The sequence below is a fragment of the Dipteris shenzhenensis genome, chromosome 18 (assembly GCF_047967505.1).
Source record: "Dipteris shenzhenensis isolate YYH24624 ecotype China chromosome 18, Dip_SZ_1.0, whole genome shotgun sequence".
Lineage (NCBI taxonomy): Eukaryota > Viridiplantae > Streptophyta > Polypodiopsida > Gleicheniales > Dipteridaceae > Dipteris > Dipteris shenzhenensis.
The window spans coordinates 54,666,903-54,684,764 of record NC_141613.1 but is presented as its reverse complement, the minus strand read 5'-3'; the positions used below and the strand labels follow the sequence as shown (position 1 = coordinate 54,684,764).

General features: G+C 42.8%; 1 protein-coding gene across 3 annotated transcripts in view; it reads left to right on the top strand.

Moving 5' to 3' along the window:
* LOC147891436 (uncharacterized) overlaps positions 1 to 11,978 on the top strand; it is a 36,556-nt gene extending 24,578 nt beyond the window's left edge. The window contains exons 5-6 of one of the 3 annotated variants that reach the window (XM_087389958.1): positions 11,594 to 11,648; positions 11,820 to 11,978. In XM_087389958.1, coding sequence (XP_087246084.1) covers positions 11,594 to 11,648; positions 11,820 to 11,828 — 64 coding nt within the window. In that variant the 3' untranslated portion in view covers positions 11,829 to 11,978. Of the gene's footprint in view, positions 1 to 11,307; positions 11,721 to 11,819 lie in introns of those variants that run through there. The other 2 variants (XM_087389960.1, XM_087389959.1) reach the window with 2 other exon arrangements.
* Positions 11,979 to 17,862: the final 5,884 nt, after the last annotated feature.

Genomic DNA, 17,862 nt, shown 5'->3' with positions numbered 1-17,862 from the left:
CCAATGCACAAAGCCCGAATTTCTTGCAAGGCAATCTGAGAGCAAAAGAGTGCAATTTTGCCCAAGTTTTGGAGAGGGCAAATGTGCCAAAAGGGGCAAATTTAAGAACAGCCCAATTCCAAAGTGAACACAATTGACCATATCTGCAAATGTTGCCCGCCAAGTTGGAAACACGAGATTGGAGCTGAGCAATGAATGCAGACTGCAAAACTGCAACTAAAATGGCAAACCAGTCGGAATGATAGATTCGTACAATTGTATGGATGTTCATGCAGTTGTACGTGAGAGGGAAGGAAAGAGGGAGAAGTACAACAGAGAGAGAGTGAGAGAGGGGTGACACTAAAGATGCGGGTGTGAAGTGATGAGCCACACCACAAACTCTTAAGTTTTATTAGGATTAGGTTTTTTCACCCTATGACTGTCTTAAGACAGTCATAGGTGTCATATCTTTAATAAAGGGGTGGCAATGTGCCTTTACCCCAACAACCTCCCACCTAAAGGCCAATGTGCCTAAAGGGGAGAAAAGAATAAAAATCACAGCAATATACAGTTACTGTATACAAGACCATAAAATAAGAATGGTCTCATCCTAATCCCATGATGTGGCGATGTGCAAACCGCTTTGTAGGCAAGCTCTTAGTGAGCAAATCTGCAGGATTATCATCAGTATGCACCTTCACAAGCTCAAGTCGCTTGTCTTCCAGTACCTCCCTGATGAAATGATATTTCACATCTATGTGCTTGGTCTTTTGATGAAAGACCGGATTCTTTGCCAACATGATAGCACTCTGACTATCACAATGCAAAACTGGCATATCTCCTGTAATGCCCAAATCTCCCACCAGCCGAGTAAGCCATATTGCTTCCTTGCAAGCCTCAGTGGCTGCAACATATTCAGCTTCAGTAGTTGACAGTGCAACACATTTCTGCAACCGAGACACCCATGATATAGCACCTCTTGCAAATGTGAAAATATAACCGGTAGTAGACTTCCGGTTATCTGCATTCCCTGCATAGTCTGAATCTGTAAAACCATGCACCAATGCATCCTGCCTACCATAGCATATGCACAAGTCTTTGGTACCCTTGAGATACCTCAAGACACCTTTCACTGCTTCCCAGTGCCGCTTGCCTGGATTTGCCATATACCTGCTGATGACTCGCACCGCAAAAGCAATATCCGGACGAGTGGCAACCATGGCATACATCAAAGAACCAACTGCAGATGCATACGGAACCTTGGTCATTTCAGCCTTATCATCATCTGATCTGGGGCTGTCCTTACTGCTGAGTTTTAAATGTGGAGGCAACGGGGTACTAATAGACTTCCCCCCCTCCATTTTAAACCTCTGCAGTACTTTGTCAATGTACTCCTTCTGTGACAGAAACAAAAGTCCCTTGGACCTGTCACGAGTAATCCGCATGCCAAGAATATGATTTGCATTACCCAAGTCTTTCATGTCAAAAGACTTATGCAGTTGTTTCTTCAAAGTACTAATCTCCTGTTGAGATTTACTGGCAATCAGCATGCCATCCACATATAGAATGAGTAGCATCAAACTGCCATCCTTTGCCCGTTTGGTGTAAAAGCAATGATCGGTCTCACACCTATGATACCCTTGGGACTGCATGAAGGCATCAAACTTCTTGTACCATTCTCTTGGCGCCTGCTTGAGTCCATACAAGCTCCTCTTGAGCTTACACACAAGCTGCTCTTTCCCTTTAACAGCATATCCCTCTGGCTGACTCATATAGATCTCATCATGGAGATCTCCGTGAAGAAAAGCAGTCTTCACATCGATCTGACATAAATCCATGTCCTCATGAGCAACAAGAGCTAACACTGCTCTCAAAGTAGGCATCTTGACTACAGGGGAAAAGATCTCATCAAAGTCAATGCCCTTCTCCTGCTTAAATCCCTTGGCAACCAATCTGGCCTTATACCTTGGTAAAGCATTTGAATCCACTTTGACTTTGTAAACCCACTTGCATGGCAAAACCTTTCTGCCTGCAGGTAGCTGCACCAAATCCCATGTATCATTTTGAAGTAGGGAGTCCATTTCAGATTGCATGGCTTTCTCCCACTTCCTTTTCTCTGTTCTTCCCATAGCTTCCTTGAAGCTGGAAGGCTCACCACAATCTGTCAGCATAATAAAATCAGTCACATTGTTGGCTCCTGGAACAAACCTGTCAGGAGGCCGTTGTACACGGGTGCTCCTCCTAACAAAATGTTCCAGATTAGGCTGCTGTCTAGCCTGTTCGTCATGCTTGACGGGTGGCTGTACCACCATATCTGGCTGTTCTACAGCTCCATTTGCTGGCATATCCAGTGGTGCATCATTGGCAAAATTATCTGGCTGATTTTCAGCCTGTATACCCTCTTGAACAGGGTTATCTACAGCAGCTTGCTGCTGCATATTAATGGGCATTCTTTGCTGTCCGACATCATCATAAACAACCCTCCTGTATTCCACAGGTTGCACGGGTTCTTTGTGTACACTATCCTCTTTAAAGATGACATCATTGCTGCGTATAATCTTCCGTTTAACGGGATCCCATAACCTGTACCCCATTTCACCTTCGTCACCATAACCCATAAAGATGCATCTGGAAGACTTTGGCTCCAGTTTGGTGCGCAGTTCTTTGCGTATATGAGCAAAGCACTCGCAGCCAAACACACGCAAGTGCTTATATGAGGGTGGCTTGCCAGACCACACCTCTTCTGGCACTTTCAACTCCAAAGCCTTGTTAGGCGACCTGTTGATTATGTGAACTGCTGTTTGCACGGCTTCTGCCCAAAAGCCATGGGGCAATGCAGCATAAGACAACATACATCGAACCTTCTCCTGAATAGTTCGATTCATCCGCTCACTTACACCATTTTGAGATGCATTATGAGGGGCTGTGAGTTCCTGTTTAATGCCCTTAGCTTCGCAAAACTGCACAAAAGCATTTGACACATACTCACCCCCATTATCGGATCTGAGGCATTTCAGCCTGCGACCTGTCCGATTCTCAACCTGAGCGACAAACTTCTTGAAAGCATCTAAGTCCTCGCTCTTATGCTTCAAGAAATAGACCCACACTTTGCGTGTGGCATCATCAATAAAAGTAATGAAATACTTTGCACCCCCTAGTGATAACTGTGGCATCTCACATAAATCAGTGTGCACTAGATCAAGCGGTGCTCTATTTTGGGAAGTTCTCCTCTTATGAGGAGTCATAGAATGCTTGCCAAATATGCAATGATCACAAGTAGGCAAATCTGAAAATGAAAAAGACGGCAGATAACCCAAACGTGACAGTTTATTGAATGCTTTTATTGTGGCAAGAAGGGACATGTGAAGTCTAAGTGCTTCAAGTTTATACGGGATCAGAAAGCCAAGAAGGCTGAGGCAAAGGATGCAGGCAGTGGAAGCAAAGGCAAAGGCAAGGCCAAGGTAGATGACTTGGATGCAGTGAATGTTGCAGCAAAGGACAGTGACAGTGACAGACATGATGTTCTATGCTCTTCTGCTGTAATTGCACATACTTTGGTTATTGATGGCCATGACATGCACACCTGGCTCTTGGATTCAGGTGCTTCTTTTCATGTTACTCCTCATAGGGAGTGGTTTACTTCCTATACAGGTACTCATGGAGTTGTTCACCTTGGGAACAACTATGCATGTCAGATTGCAGGGATTGGCAGTATACAGATAGTATTCCCTGATGGATGCATGTTTATGCTTGATGGTGTTCGCCATGTGCCGCAAATCAAGAAAAATCTCATTAGCACTGGCTTGTTGGATGACAGTGGTTACCACACCACATTTGGGGATTCCAAATGGGTGATTACTGATGGCCAGGTTGTAGTGGCTGAGGGTTATAAGAGTGATACCTTGTACCCTCTTTATGTTTCCAGTGTAGGTAATCATGTTGTTGCCATAACCGAGCTGCCAAAGGTTTCATTGTGGCATAGCCGGTTGGGACACATGTCCGTTAAAGGACCACGGGACTGACTGCGGGATTTGGACTTACTAGCAGATCTCCCCTTCTGCTGAGTCCTGCCTCTTTCCTGTACTTGCAAAGCATTTGAAGACTTGCTGCCCGCATTATTCTTCCTGCTCATCTCCTCCATGAGGAGAGAGCTCTCTACATCAGCATATATAAGAGTGACATTTGAATTAGACAGGGTGGTCTTGAAAGTGTCCCAACTCTCAGGGAGGGTACACAACAAGAAAGTAGCCTTGAACTCCTCATCAAGGTTCAACCCCTGTGCAATCAGCTGTGTAAAGATGGCATTGAACTCACTCAAGTGTGAGGTCATAGCTGTACCTTCCTTCATGCGAAGATCAACCAGCTTCTTCAACCAGTACACCTTATTGGCTGAACTCTTTTGGGCATACAACTCTGCTAGCCTCTGCCATACGCCATAAGAGGTCTTTTCAGCCTGAACATTATACACAAGAGAATCACTGAGAGTAAGCATGATAGCAGCCCTCGCGGACAAATCTAGCTCCTCCCACTCATCATCTGACATCCCAGATGGCTTGACACCCTTCACCCTTATGGGCTTAGAAATCTTCTTAAGCAGAAGTACATTCAAACACTGTTCTGCCCATAATGCATAATTGTGTGCCCCTTCCAACTTCTTTATGTTCAAAATTGATGATTCACTTCCCCCTGATGCCATATCAGATAAGGAAAGTACCTGACTCCCTGTAAGTCAAAAAAAGACTGAATACAGAAAAACCTGCTCTATCAAGAGCCAGGAGCACTCACAATAGCGCTGTTTTTACTGTCAAAAAATCTGCAACAAAACAGAAAAAATTTCCCTCCAGTTACTGTACCTTCTGACACACTGTACCGTGCTCAAATAGGCATAAAACAGTAATTTCAGAATGCTGCAGCTGTTCCACAAGTGCTTTAACAGTGCATCATCAGCTGACGAAGCACAAAACACTGCTGTCCTGATCACTTCTCCCACCTCAGATGAGGTATTGCACTGATTTTATATGCATGAACCACTTGTCATACACTGTTTTGTTCACTGAAAAAGAAGCTCCAGACTCTTCAGCCTGTCACAAACCTGCAACAGAAAATGGGAGAAATCCCAAGAATCACCCTTCTGCCAAGGGGATAAAAGGCATCTGAAGGTCTCAAACAGTAACCCAAGTGCTCTAAAGCAAAATCTGGGCAAAAGCCCCTTGATTTGTCACCTGTACCAAGTGAAAAACACCTCAACACTGAGGTAGCATACAAAATGCAGCGCTCTCCTGGCACTTTCACCTGACAATGCAATGCATAAACAGCCCTGTGTACTTAATAACAACACAGATCCCAACGTACAAACACTGAAGAGAAAATCTTTTGAGCACTGTCAACGATGGACAGTTAGGGACCGAGTAAACTCGATGCGCCCTGGCCAAGCGTGGCTCAATTGAGATTTTCCAAGGTGTCGTACACAAAATGTGACCTGCAGAAATGTCACTGAATACACTGCGGAAACAAGACCAATGTGGGCTCCCTGGCTCCACACTGCCTCAAGGCATACACTGCATAAGCTTCCAGGCAAAAGCCCTTTGAAAATGTCACCCAAAAGCTGAGATTTGCACTCAGCAAAAGCATACAAAATCCTCTGCAAAATCAAGGCATTACCTTCCCGAAACAAGATAACTGTGCAACCACCACACACTGTGGTACTAGTCACCTGGAGACGAGGGACAAGAGTGTACTTGCTGTACCTCAAAAGAACACAGTTTGAAGGACTGAACAGCCGGGAATGCTCTCTCTTTGCCTTCTTTCCTCAAAGAAAAAGTGCTGTACTTGCTGTACTTGTGTACTGGCAGCACTGTACTTGCTGTATCTGTGTACGTGTGCAGGGTACGGAATCCCAGAACTGAGAGAGAAATTTTTTTTTTTCGAAATGCCCTTCTCTGATGTTGCTCCCTGACGAAAGGCTCTGACGCAGGTTTCTGTACGTACGGCGGCGTCCGTACAGTACGGACGCCTGTACGGAGTCCGTACGGCGGTACGGACGGCCGTACGTCCGTACACGCGCCGCCCTATTCGAGGCCCTGAGGCTGTAGCAGCTAGCTGCTGCTGTTGCAGCTGCTGGCGCTGCTCGGCGCCGCCCTGCTGCAGCCCGCGCTGTGCCCTGCGCTGCCGCTGCAGCTGTCCCGCGCCGCCCTGCCTTGACGCAGGCTGCTGGCGCTGTTCCGCGTCGCCCTGCTCTGCTCGCAGACCCGCTGCAGCCCGCGCTATTGCCCGCTGTCGCTGTCCCGCGCTGCAGCCCTAGCTGTTTGCGCAATGCCAAGGGCACAAGTCCCGAAGGAGGTAGAGGGAGAGGTAGACAGGGGTAGGGAGGAAGTAAGGCTGGCTCTGATACCAGTTGAGAGGGAAGGAAAGAGGGAGAAGTACAACAGAGAGAGAGTGAGAGAGGGGTGACACTAAAGATGCGGGTGTGAAGTGATGAGCCACACCACAAACTCTTAAGTTTTATTAGGATTAGGTTTTTTCACCCTATGACTGTCTTAAGACAGTCATAGGTGTCATATCTTTAATAAAGGGGTGGCAATGTGCCTTTACCCCAACAGTACGAATGGCTTTGTATGGACTACTGCCGGTCACAATAGGTTGCATGAGCAATTGTGCTTATGTATGGACGGTTTGGAGTACGGAAATGCAAGGGACTGTAGGTGAAAAGTGCATGGGACTGTAGGCTCTAGAAATGGTGATAGCTTTGGGAGCTGAAACCTAACAGAAGATGAAGACGCCTGTGCGCAATTGAACTCCCAGCTTGTGCGCGACTAAACTCCCAGCCTATGCACAATTGAAAAGGGGACTCCAAGTTGGCGAGAACTGTAGTAGAGGTCGGCTTGAAGCAATGACAATGGGTACAATAGCAATGGTGACTTTATCATTCATTCCCGATCACGGACTATTGCTTGTACGACTAGAAGCCGCTCCCACCCATATTTCATTGTGCATCGGGTTGGCTCTGGTCTTCGCTCGGAGCGTTTGTTTTCTTGAGAGGAACTTGGCTTGAGCAGTGAGCATAGAGGGATAGGAAAGTAGGAGCAAGAGATTCTGCTCTAATACCACTGTTGGATGCGGGGAGCAATGGAAGTAAGATGTAAGGAGGAGACAACAAGCTGAAGGATCTGAAGTGTACTTGGAAATGGATACTGAGAAAGTACAAACGATGGCCTATATAGGGCCCAAAGCCATACCAGGGCTAAGTGGCAACAAAACCTCGTCCATGTCTAAGGCACCCTGATCATTCCCATGCACGATTCGATTCACAACATGCGCCCTAGCGGGGAAGGTGTCTCAAAACAAATCTCACCTCATAAGAGAGCAAGTTTTGGGATATTTGACGACATACGAGGCACATCGGGTCTCACACCATCTTACATGTCGTAAGAGAGAGATTTCCTCACATAGGCTTGATGAGGCGTTCTCTCTTTCCCCATCATTGCATGGGGAAAAAGGGGAAGCCATCCATCCCCATCATGGACATGACGATCTGGAACACATACACCGCATTGCTCTATGACACACCAGACCAGCCACTACCTAATATGTCGTGCCCACCACATCCACCCTATTTACCACATGGAATGTTAGGGCTGTACTGTGCAAACTCCACAATACAAGAACCCAAGACCATGAGGGATTACAAACATAGCAATTCGCACATGGGTAGAGGCCTAGGCTCCAATCCTAGCATAGATGTTCAATCATGCCATATGCCACAGCTCCCTCCCCTTCTAGGAGTAAGCACCGGTACACATAGCAAGGGACCTCGTGGATGATGGGAACTACTGCACTCTCACGATTGGCCACACACTTGCCAAGATCTACGGATATGTAGCACTTTCACAGAGACCCATGGGCAACCGGCTTTGGGACAAGTTGGGTTCTAGGAGACAATTGTTACTCTAAGATCAGATCTTCAACTCTACGGGCCAACATTAAGGAGGTGAGATCGAGATATGAGAAATTGCTTTGTAGACTTTGGAAAGGCTTTTGATACAATTCCACGATCTCGTATGATTAGGAGACTTCAGGAGATGTAGATTCCAGAAGTCATGATCTAGATAGGGTTGAGTCTTTATGAGTTAGTTAGAGGGAGAGTACGAACCGGGGATGTCCTATTTGTGATGCCCCCTCTCACCGACACACAGTATTCTCATGGGTAGACACTTGCAATGTTACATAGGTAAACCTCTAGCACAGAGCTTGGGATCTACATTGATAAAATCATGAGCTTCATCGATCGCTTTGGAGGTGAGGGATCATTGCTTGCCGTCTTGATGATACAGATACTGTTATATGTAGATGATATCTTCACGTATCCTCCTCAGCTAGCACGCTTACCAATAGTGACACCTAGAGGCCTAGAAGTATTTTGCAGGGAGAGAGACTTGATTATCAACCTTTGAAAGACCAAGGTTATGATTTTCAACACCTCATGGGCAGTATCGCATCGACATAGTTTTACATATCGAGGGGAGTTGGTGAAGATCGTGTAGACCTACACTTAACTAGGGATAGCTTTCACAGGCCAAAGACTCCCATTCTTAAAAGTGATGTAATGCAGGATGATTATCTTTTATAGTAGATCATAGCTAACCTATAATAACTTCAGAGATGTTATATACACTCCCAAGAGGCTCAGCCTATAACTGATGTTGGTGTTTATCTCAGACTTTGTCTCATAGGCCCAGAAGGCCTCTTAAGGATGCCAATATATATTTCTGTTGTGTGTGTGTCCCCCCCCCCCCCCCCCCCCCCCCGCGTTTCTCTCCCACCCCTTTCTCTCTCTCTTTGAGACCTACCAGGATACACACAGATATACTTACCCCACTCTCTCAGGCAGTTTCAGGTCCCTTCACACAGACTTCATATCGAGAGCGGCAGAGTAGAGCGCCTACCCAGGGAGAGGCGCATATGCACATGATGTGACATGCAGGAGGTTGAGACAGAGGAGCACTTCATCTTCAGGTGTCCTGTTTACTATGAGATCCGAGGGCGTTTCTACTGCCTCTTCAGAGATAGCTATGGGGTTTTGGCCCGATTACTCTCCTACCCAAACTAGAGGTGTTTGGCAAGCTTCATTCATGAGGTACTCAGACAGTGTGAGAGGATACTTCGAGCATGGAGACAGGAGCAGACTTCTTCCTTGGCTGATCCCTATCAGAGCTCTATCATGGTTTTTTTTGCCAGATCACATGGACCCCCACAAGATGAGGCCTCGACATGACTGGGACCTAGAGCCAGTGACCCGTCAACTCAGACAGAGGGTTGACATGCAGATTACACTTGGGGATATCCCCTCCATGTTTAGAGTCGGAGCCCCGACCAACAGGGGTTACTGTAGCCCTTGTTAGGTGCAGAGCTATGACAGGAGACGTGCCAGGGCCGCACGCATAAGTGGCCGACAACACTATCGCCGATTTCATGCCTCCATTGCCTCATCCCCCCTGATGTCCTATGATGAGGATTGATATATAGTCGACCACTGACATGACTATGTTGTACTTAGTACTTAGTACTACCATTCTGCATTTTCAGCATTTTGCATTGGTGTGGATGCTCGTTTAGTAGCTCCACCACCACAACTCTCTATATGTGCTATGTGGGAAGTTTTTGTTCTAAATTTTAGGAATTCAAGCAACAATCGCGCTTTTGCAAAGCACGCTTCTATATACATTCATTCCCACTCGCAATAATGCACCTTGCCATAACAAAGAAATTGGTCCCTAGGCTGACCTAAATCGCCTTTTGGCTTCTATCGCATTTTCTTGGCTATTGGCTCCAATAGATCTATATTTGAAGAGCGAGATGCAGAGCCTCGTGCTCGTCTCTTCCCTCAATGCATCTATGAGATTATAGCCTGGTCCTCTTGGCTTCAGGCTCCGGTAGTGTTTTTCTTCCATTTCGCTATCACCCAAGGACGAAGTGCTCTCTCTGTTTTTTGCATGATTCAAAGGCTTGTTCATCATCTTAACCTTGGTGATGAAAATTCTTCTGACTTTCTCATTCCGGTAATAAGAGTCCATTCAGCCTTGTAATATCGATATCCTTGAGCTTGTGTTGTAGCTTGCGATGAACATTTTGAAGTTTGGATTCAAGTTTGTTGATGGTGAGTGGGATCAAGTCCTTGTCTTCTACTTCTCCAATGAATGCAAGTTGTGTATGGCTGCTTTTAGGTAGGCTAAAAGAAATCACCTTCCTTCTGAATTCCTTTGTTCATCTTCAGACGAGTAGAGTTGGTTTTCCTGGCACAAAAGTTGGGAGGTGCTGGAAACTGCGTACTTACGCTCAAAGTATGTTCCATGCATCCTTTGATTTCTGTTTTGATGAATTTGAAGCGTACCTAGTTAGAACTAGGTGACCACATCTGTGGTTGTGTTAGGTGTTTTTTATGCTTTCTACTGGCATGGGATTTCTCCCTTTTCATACTTGGCATGGGAGCCTTTAAACTTTGGCAAAATTGAAGAATTTCTGCATCAGGTCAACACTCAGTCGTATAGCCCTGATTTCATTAGATATGTCAGTGTGCTTAGGTTTTGGCTGGTAGCTTGTCATGGAAGATGTGCCACAGTGTCCAATTGCTTTCACTTTGCATGCTTGTTAGAACTTATCGACTGCGATTTCAATAGAGAATCGAGAGGAGAGCAGGAGAATTAATGAGAAGGAAATGGATAGTGAGTAACTGCAAGAGGAAGGGGGCAATTTGTGTGGGAGATTTAATGAATGCAAGAATTGAAGAAGTGAGCATGCGGCGGGGGGGGGGGGGGGGGAAATGTGTGTAACGACCAGAAGGGCTAAGGGAGGAGGGCCTTATGGTGTTGCACGTGTCAAGTAAGAGAAATCATAAAGAAAGTCTTGCTCATGTTCTATGAGAGACTAGTGGCAGACTGAATAAAGTTTCAAAATTTAGGTGCCCTTCTCTAGAAAGACATAAAGACTGATTCTGTTGATAAGTGATAGTAATCTAGCAAGATGGTTCATCTATAAAGGGGCACATACAATAGTTGACATTCTCTATATAAAAGACCTGCACCTACGTAAGGGAAGAGATGTCATAGCATGCAATCCATACAGGGCAAAGTCAAAATCAAATCTTTCTGAATGGACTCCTATGCTTTGTTGAGAGTGGGATCTTTGAGGCTTTCGTTCATATCTGGATTATCATGTCAGCTTTTCTCTTCTGTTTTCCCCATGTACCAGGACATTGCTGGGGAACATGTTTAGGCACTCATGTGAACTGCCTTAAGTTTACATAAAGCATGTTAAATATTCTTTGAATTCCAGGTTCACTTAACTCCATTTTGCAGACTTGATACAAAGGAAAGATGGGAGCGCAAGGGAAACATGTAGTAGGTCTATGTGCTCTTTCTAATGGCTCAACTCAGATGATGACTAAAGAAATTTTGCGCAGCTGTGCAATCCTTTGCAAATAGTTTTTTTCTTTTGAACATTTGAAGATTTTCGAGTATATGTGTTCTAAAAGACGATTCCTGTAGCATATTTCTGCAATAGTTTAGCCAAGTTATTGGAATAAGAAATTTACCAAGTTATTTGAATGAAAAATTTACAGTGAATATTCGTCACACCATATGGGGGAGGCCTATACAGCAGACTTTGTGATAGGGGTAGGATGAGAATTCGTTCTGTTGATCTTATAAATTTACGTGCTGAAGAGCTGCTTATTCTGCCATCTCTATTTCTTAATTCAAAGATACTGCAATACATTAAAGAAATGACTTAAATCATGTGTGTATAGGTACTCTCTCATATAGGAACTGGTCTTGGTTTGATTTCAGGAGTGCTAGATGGCTGTAATTGTGCTGCCTGCACTTGAATCTGTATTTCTGAATTAGGTGCTGAAGCTGGTTTCCAAAGAACAACACAAATGATTTTTTTTTTAATGATACAATTTTTAACTATTATGACTTGTGCTGACACATGAGGTGCTTTGGGTTATATGTTAGGCCCTTGTGATTTAATCTGAGAGGGCATCTCTCTTTTACATGAATGGGTCTTCTAGCAAACCTTGTAATGCTTTTTCATATTTATCTATAAAGGATGTGGATATTGCATCTTGGGTTCAAGAAAAATTTCAAGGTTGGTTTGCTAAAGCATGATGTTCGTGGGAACCTTACTCAATAGGGAAGTTTATGAAAGTTTTAAACGAGAATATGTAGAGTTCTTTCCTTTTTACAGCCCCATAGAGTTGGTCAAGCTGAAGTCTAGGATTGGAATGCTTACAAAGTTTAATCATGGATGTATCCCCGTGAATACCAATGGTCTGATTAAAGTTTTGTCCTAACTTCTAAGGCTGAAGTACCAAGCTATCATCCTTTGAAGCATTGATGTATGCATTAGTGTTAATTTTATACCAATTTCATTAGTAATTAATAAGTTAACTTGAGAATGTCAACTTGTGTCTCAAAGTGCTTTTCAGCCTCAATCTTTTCAAACGAATGGAACCCAAGTAAATGGAAATGGAAGGCCAAGCTTTCAAAAATTCTTGAAAGTACAAATCAATAGGATAGGGACAAAAGTTATTGCGTCAAACAGTGAGGTAGGTAATGTAGGCAACTTTGCTCTCGCAAAAAACAGCTATTACACAATGAGGGCATCTTGATGGTAACAAAAAAACAAGCAATCAAAAGTCTAAAGTGAATTTTCCAATCGTCGCGTCATCTTTGTTTACAAGGACTTGGAATTCTAACTCTTTCCATCTTTCTCAACTTAGGAAGAAGGGACCTATTAGGGGGACCAATATACCTTTACGTCTTCTCTTCCAATGCATCTCCCCCTCACCTTGAAACTTCTCCCTTTGCATAAGTTGTGTTACAACATCCATCTTCTTTCCTTTATCCCCTCTCCATTTTCATAGCTTGGCGCAAGCACGTTCATACATCACATATATCCTCCCTAGATTGGATTGAATCTTTAGGGTTGCAGCACAAGCTTTACAAGATTGGAAGCCCCCTATGAGGTAAGGTTGGCAATGCATCTGAACGGTGCTCAATCCACTTGTCTCCATGCTATGCCACGTCTTGTTTGTTGCTTATATACATAATGACGAATTTAATCCACCCAAATTTTAGTACTTGAAAATGTTTGCTTTTGTGTGTTTCTTTTGTATGTTTGCTTGATTCACTTGCTATAGTTTCATATCTTCCTTTTAAGTGTTGTCTTCAAAATTCTATGTAGATGATGGGTATTGAAAGAATATTCTATGCCCTTCGACCGTCTAAACTATGTACTCAAGTGGAGAGCAATATACTCTCCCTAAGTCTCTTTACTTCTAAATTTCCATGAGGTTCTCTATGGGATTCTCCTCAAGACTTGCTAAAGACTCTGTGCAAACAATATCTTGTGGAAGGTGGAGGTGACATCTATGAGTAGAGTCATGACCTTTAAAGAACCCTAGGGATTTGGTGTAATGTGCCCTTTCTTAGTATGGTATTTTTGAGGCTTGGTCATTGCCCTTTGTTGTTGTTGAGTAGTAGTGTCCTTGCTTTAAGCTTCAAAATGTTTCCTCTTTAAACACAATAGCAATGGATACTCCACCAATTAATGGGGATTTAAAGATCTGCAAACCCATAAGCTCCTCATTCAATAAAATGTTACAATTATCTACATGCCAAGATCGTGCACGACAAGACTATAAAACAAGAAAGGATCTACCAAGCATAGAAAAAGCTTGCGAAGTTATGCAAGAAGCTTGTAGTTCACAAATTTCTACCGATGTTGTGCAAGTTGGGCGAAACAAGCCCCTTGAACTACATGAGCAAATAACTAAAACAATTTGCCGGATGCTAGGCTACTCGGGATGCACAAAGGGAACAAGGAGTTGCAAGCTCAAAACCTCTTGTTTTCATGATTGAGCTTTGTGATTGATTACATTTATTTACATCAATATTCGATGCCATTTTAACCATTGGCCCATTCACCATGAAGAGCCAAAAGCTTTTCACTATATCGAGAGTGAATCACATTTTTTATGAAGAGGCCTTTTGATATAGAACCCTACATTTCTAACAAAATGTCAACCCATCTAAGACAATGATAACTCCTTTGATATCTCCACATGACGACATGGGACCATCTCTTCCTAGGTCCCTCATCTTGACCCCCACTTGCTTGCTTTTAGTTTCATCAACGGCGTAGATTTTTGTTACATCCTTGGCCAACCATGGGTTGCCAACCTTAGAGGTAGGGGACCATGAGGCACTCAACCTTGTTGTGGAAGGCCTAAGGGCTAAGGTTTGGAAATTCGTGTTTTGGTTAGAGGTCTAAGGGGTAAAAAGCATTCATGTGATATATGTAGTTGTTACCTAGTCTATATATTGGCATGAGGGGTTGGGCTATGGGCATCCATGGATAAGTATAAGGATGGCTTCAAATGGTGTTTCATGCAGTTTAGATCCTAGTATTTGGTAAAGGTGAAGGTGATTGGGGTTCTTGACTTGGAGAGGCATTCGTTTTAATGGTATTAGAGCTAGGCTTTCCCAAGAAAATATGGGAGATTCCTACCCGAATGTTTGTTTCAAGTAGAATGCAGGATCTATAAGGAAAACAACATTACTTTCTTACCAAGAAATAGATTGTTTCTTATCATTGTGATATTCATAAGGATGTAAAGTCTCACTCGGCAAGCCATCGTACATGTTCAATTATGAATCCCCATGGAGTAGGTAGTCAGATCACACGTCAAGATACATATGATGAGGGAGTGGATAGTGTAGGCAAGAAGCCCATGATAGAGCACTGTTTGCTATCTGGATGAGATGTCCGTCGTGCCCTCCTAGTAGCTATCTGATGCTTGATGAGCGCCACGGTAACCCTCGTTGGTCATACCCTAGGTCAAAAAATGGAAGAGATGTCAGTGAGTGTGAACTACGCGTTTGTCCTTTGTTAGGTGTGCCACATCTCAATCTCGAGGTCCTTGCCTCTCCTGCTATCTCTGGCCTCACTCCTATCTTCGTGATCTAATGAGACACTCCTTGTGTCAGGCCGCCTCATGAACGAAAGCGGCCAAGCATCTCTGGTTAGGGTATGAGAGGAGTCTGGAGAGGCTCTCGAACCCACCTCTGAAAAGGCAATGGTATTGTCCACGAATCTTGTAGTAGACTGGGCAACGGATGGCGAAGTGCTCCTCTGATTCCACCTCATATCGATCACAGTGTGTGCAGATACAACTCTCTATGGGGATCCCATCAACTCGTCTACTCTTCATATGGAGTCGTGCGATGACACGTGGAACTATCCAATGGCAATCCTGAGTGAGTGTGGTAGGTGAATCTGGATATACCCTAGTGGGATGATGAATCCCTCAGAAATGTGCAGGAAATGGTGTCTTTGTGTAATAAGCACTCTTTCTTCTTGAGTGATATCATCCATAGCTATTAGGCTATGAGTGCCCATTGGGTAAGGAGATGTGTCTCCAAATAGTCTCTCTTTTCTTGAATAAGTAGAAGACACGTCCTTTACTCCATGGATTTTGAAAAAACTTTAGAATCATGAAACGTTCTTGTTGTTTTTCATCTTGGATTATCAACTCTTCAAAAGTTGATTTTGAATCTGCACCATCTTGATGAGTGAGATTTTTATCTACGTGATTCAAGTGCCATAGTTTGCACCAATCTTCTATTGCTAGCAGACCCAGTAGCAATAGAGGAGATTCGGGGTCATTTTTAAAAGTATCTAAGTCAAGCTCTTGAACTTTCTTATGAAACTCTAGGTCTGATATGATGATTAAGAACACCTGGGCAGCTGGGGAAGGGACAGTAAATGTGTATCATACCCCAAGATATCAAATCCACATGTCAACGATAACACTACAACCATGTGTATTTGTTTTAGTTTAATGATTGTTTATGATTTTTTTTAAAAATCATTTGAGTCTTACTAACCAGTAGAGGATACCATTATGAAGTCAATAAGCTTTGTGTGTGTTTACAAGACATATGAAAACCAATTCTCTACATTGTTGAACTTTAATTCAACCTATTGGTACACCATTGAACTTTAATTCAACCTATTGATACAATACAAATCAAATTCTATGAATTACTTTGTATTATAATACAATGCTTCAAATTGTCATGTGGTATTGAATCGAATGGTAAATTTGTTTTTCTAGTACTGCCTATAGAAATTCCGAAAAATCTAAATATCATCGAAATAATGTTGCTTTGAACTTTGTAAAATTTATCATATTTATTTGAAGGAGAGATACTAACCTACCACCATCCAACATAACATTTTGTTAGAACAATACATGTTACACTGGGAGGAAGGTTTAGAATGCATCTCCCTAGTTGTTATAGATGTCCAACTAAGTACAACAAAATTCCCAATCGGCGATGTTTTGTCTATTGTATGTCTATTTGGTTTTTTGTCTTTGTCATGTGTATTGAAATTGCTACTAAGTAAAAGACATTCTATGAGTCTCCAAATGTACCTTATCTAGTGCCATTTTGTTGTTTTTATTAAGGTTTAAGTTTGTTGTTGCATGTAATCTCGTCACTAGATATCATGGATTTTCTAGTGTGATCACCCATATTTTGTTTAATAGGACTTTGAATGCTCAAAGCATTCGTAGCACATGTTTTAATCATGGATTAGGTATATAATCTTTCTTTTTTTTGGCCGATCAAAGAAAGCATGTCACTCTTTAAAAACATCGAAGAAAAATTATATATAATTAACTATATATGTTTGTGTGTGTACATAAAATTTTATCTTTCTATAAAAATATCTCACTATACAAATCATGAAAAATATATACATAAATTAAGCAATATTTATGTATAGGAATGATAGACATTTTATATTAACACTAATCCCAAAACAAGAGGCAATATTAATATAGCAAGAAATCAATAATAATAATACCGAAGCACTAGGTACCTCTTGTGAAGAAATAATTTTACCTCTCTAATTATATATATATATATACACACACACACACACACTTACACACTTCAATAACTATAGCTGAGTATACTTATCTCTATTTATTATTTATGAAGCCATTATTTCATGCACTTTAATACGACAAAAAATCTAGATTAATAAGCTTAACCCAAAAATACATATATACATATAAGTAAAGGAGGAGGGGCTTCGAATGACATATATTCTAGCTAACAACAAAAGAAAAAGCTATAAAAAGAAGGAAAAATGCACCACCAACCTTGTAAAGCTCAAAACGAAGGACGAAATCAACAAAATAAGAACAAAAAAAATAAAAATAAAAGAAGAAGCACCAAACGTGTTGCTTAGGTGAGATCTGTCAGTAACCACATTGAGGTAGCATCGAGCCACCAAGTGCTCTATGAAGAAGCCGACTATGAACAAAACGGTGGAAAGCCTTAGGAGTAGCTGAGGATCCACTTGTACCATCGAGTAAACTCCTCAAAGGAAACTAGTGTTCCAATCAAGACAAGGAAGGTCAAAAGTAGTGTGGAAGGCAGGCCAGTGTAGAGAATGATGGCAAGAGGCTCTATGCATGAGGGGTAAGGAGCTAGGAATAAAGAGACCTTAAGGATGCTAGAGTGAAGGTCACTAATCAAGTCTTGCAGGAGGACGTCTACTAAAGCTAGATTTCTTATGTAAAGCAACAAGAGCTAGCACAGAACGGGCATGAGTACATGTCAACACAAAGGACATCATGCCATGAAGACAAGGATCTGAGGCATGCAAACCTCTTGCTAGTAAGAAGAACTACAAGTAGTAGCTACAAGAAAAACAATCGATCGAAACAAGTGAACATATAAGACGAAAGCCCTGCTAGAATACAGAGCCTGGACAAGAGCAACCAAATCAACAAAGCCAAGATGGGCAGAA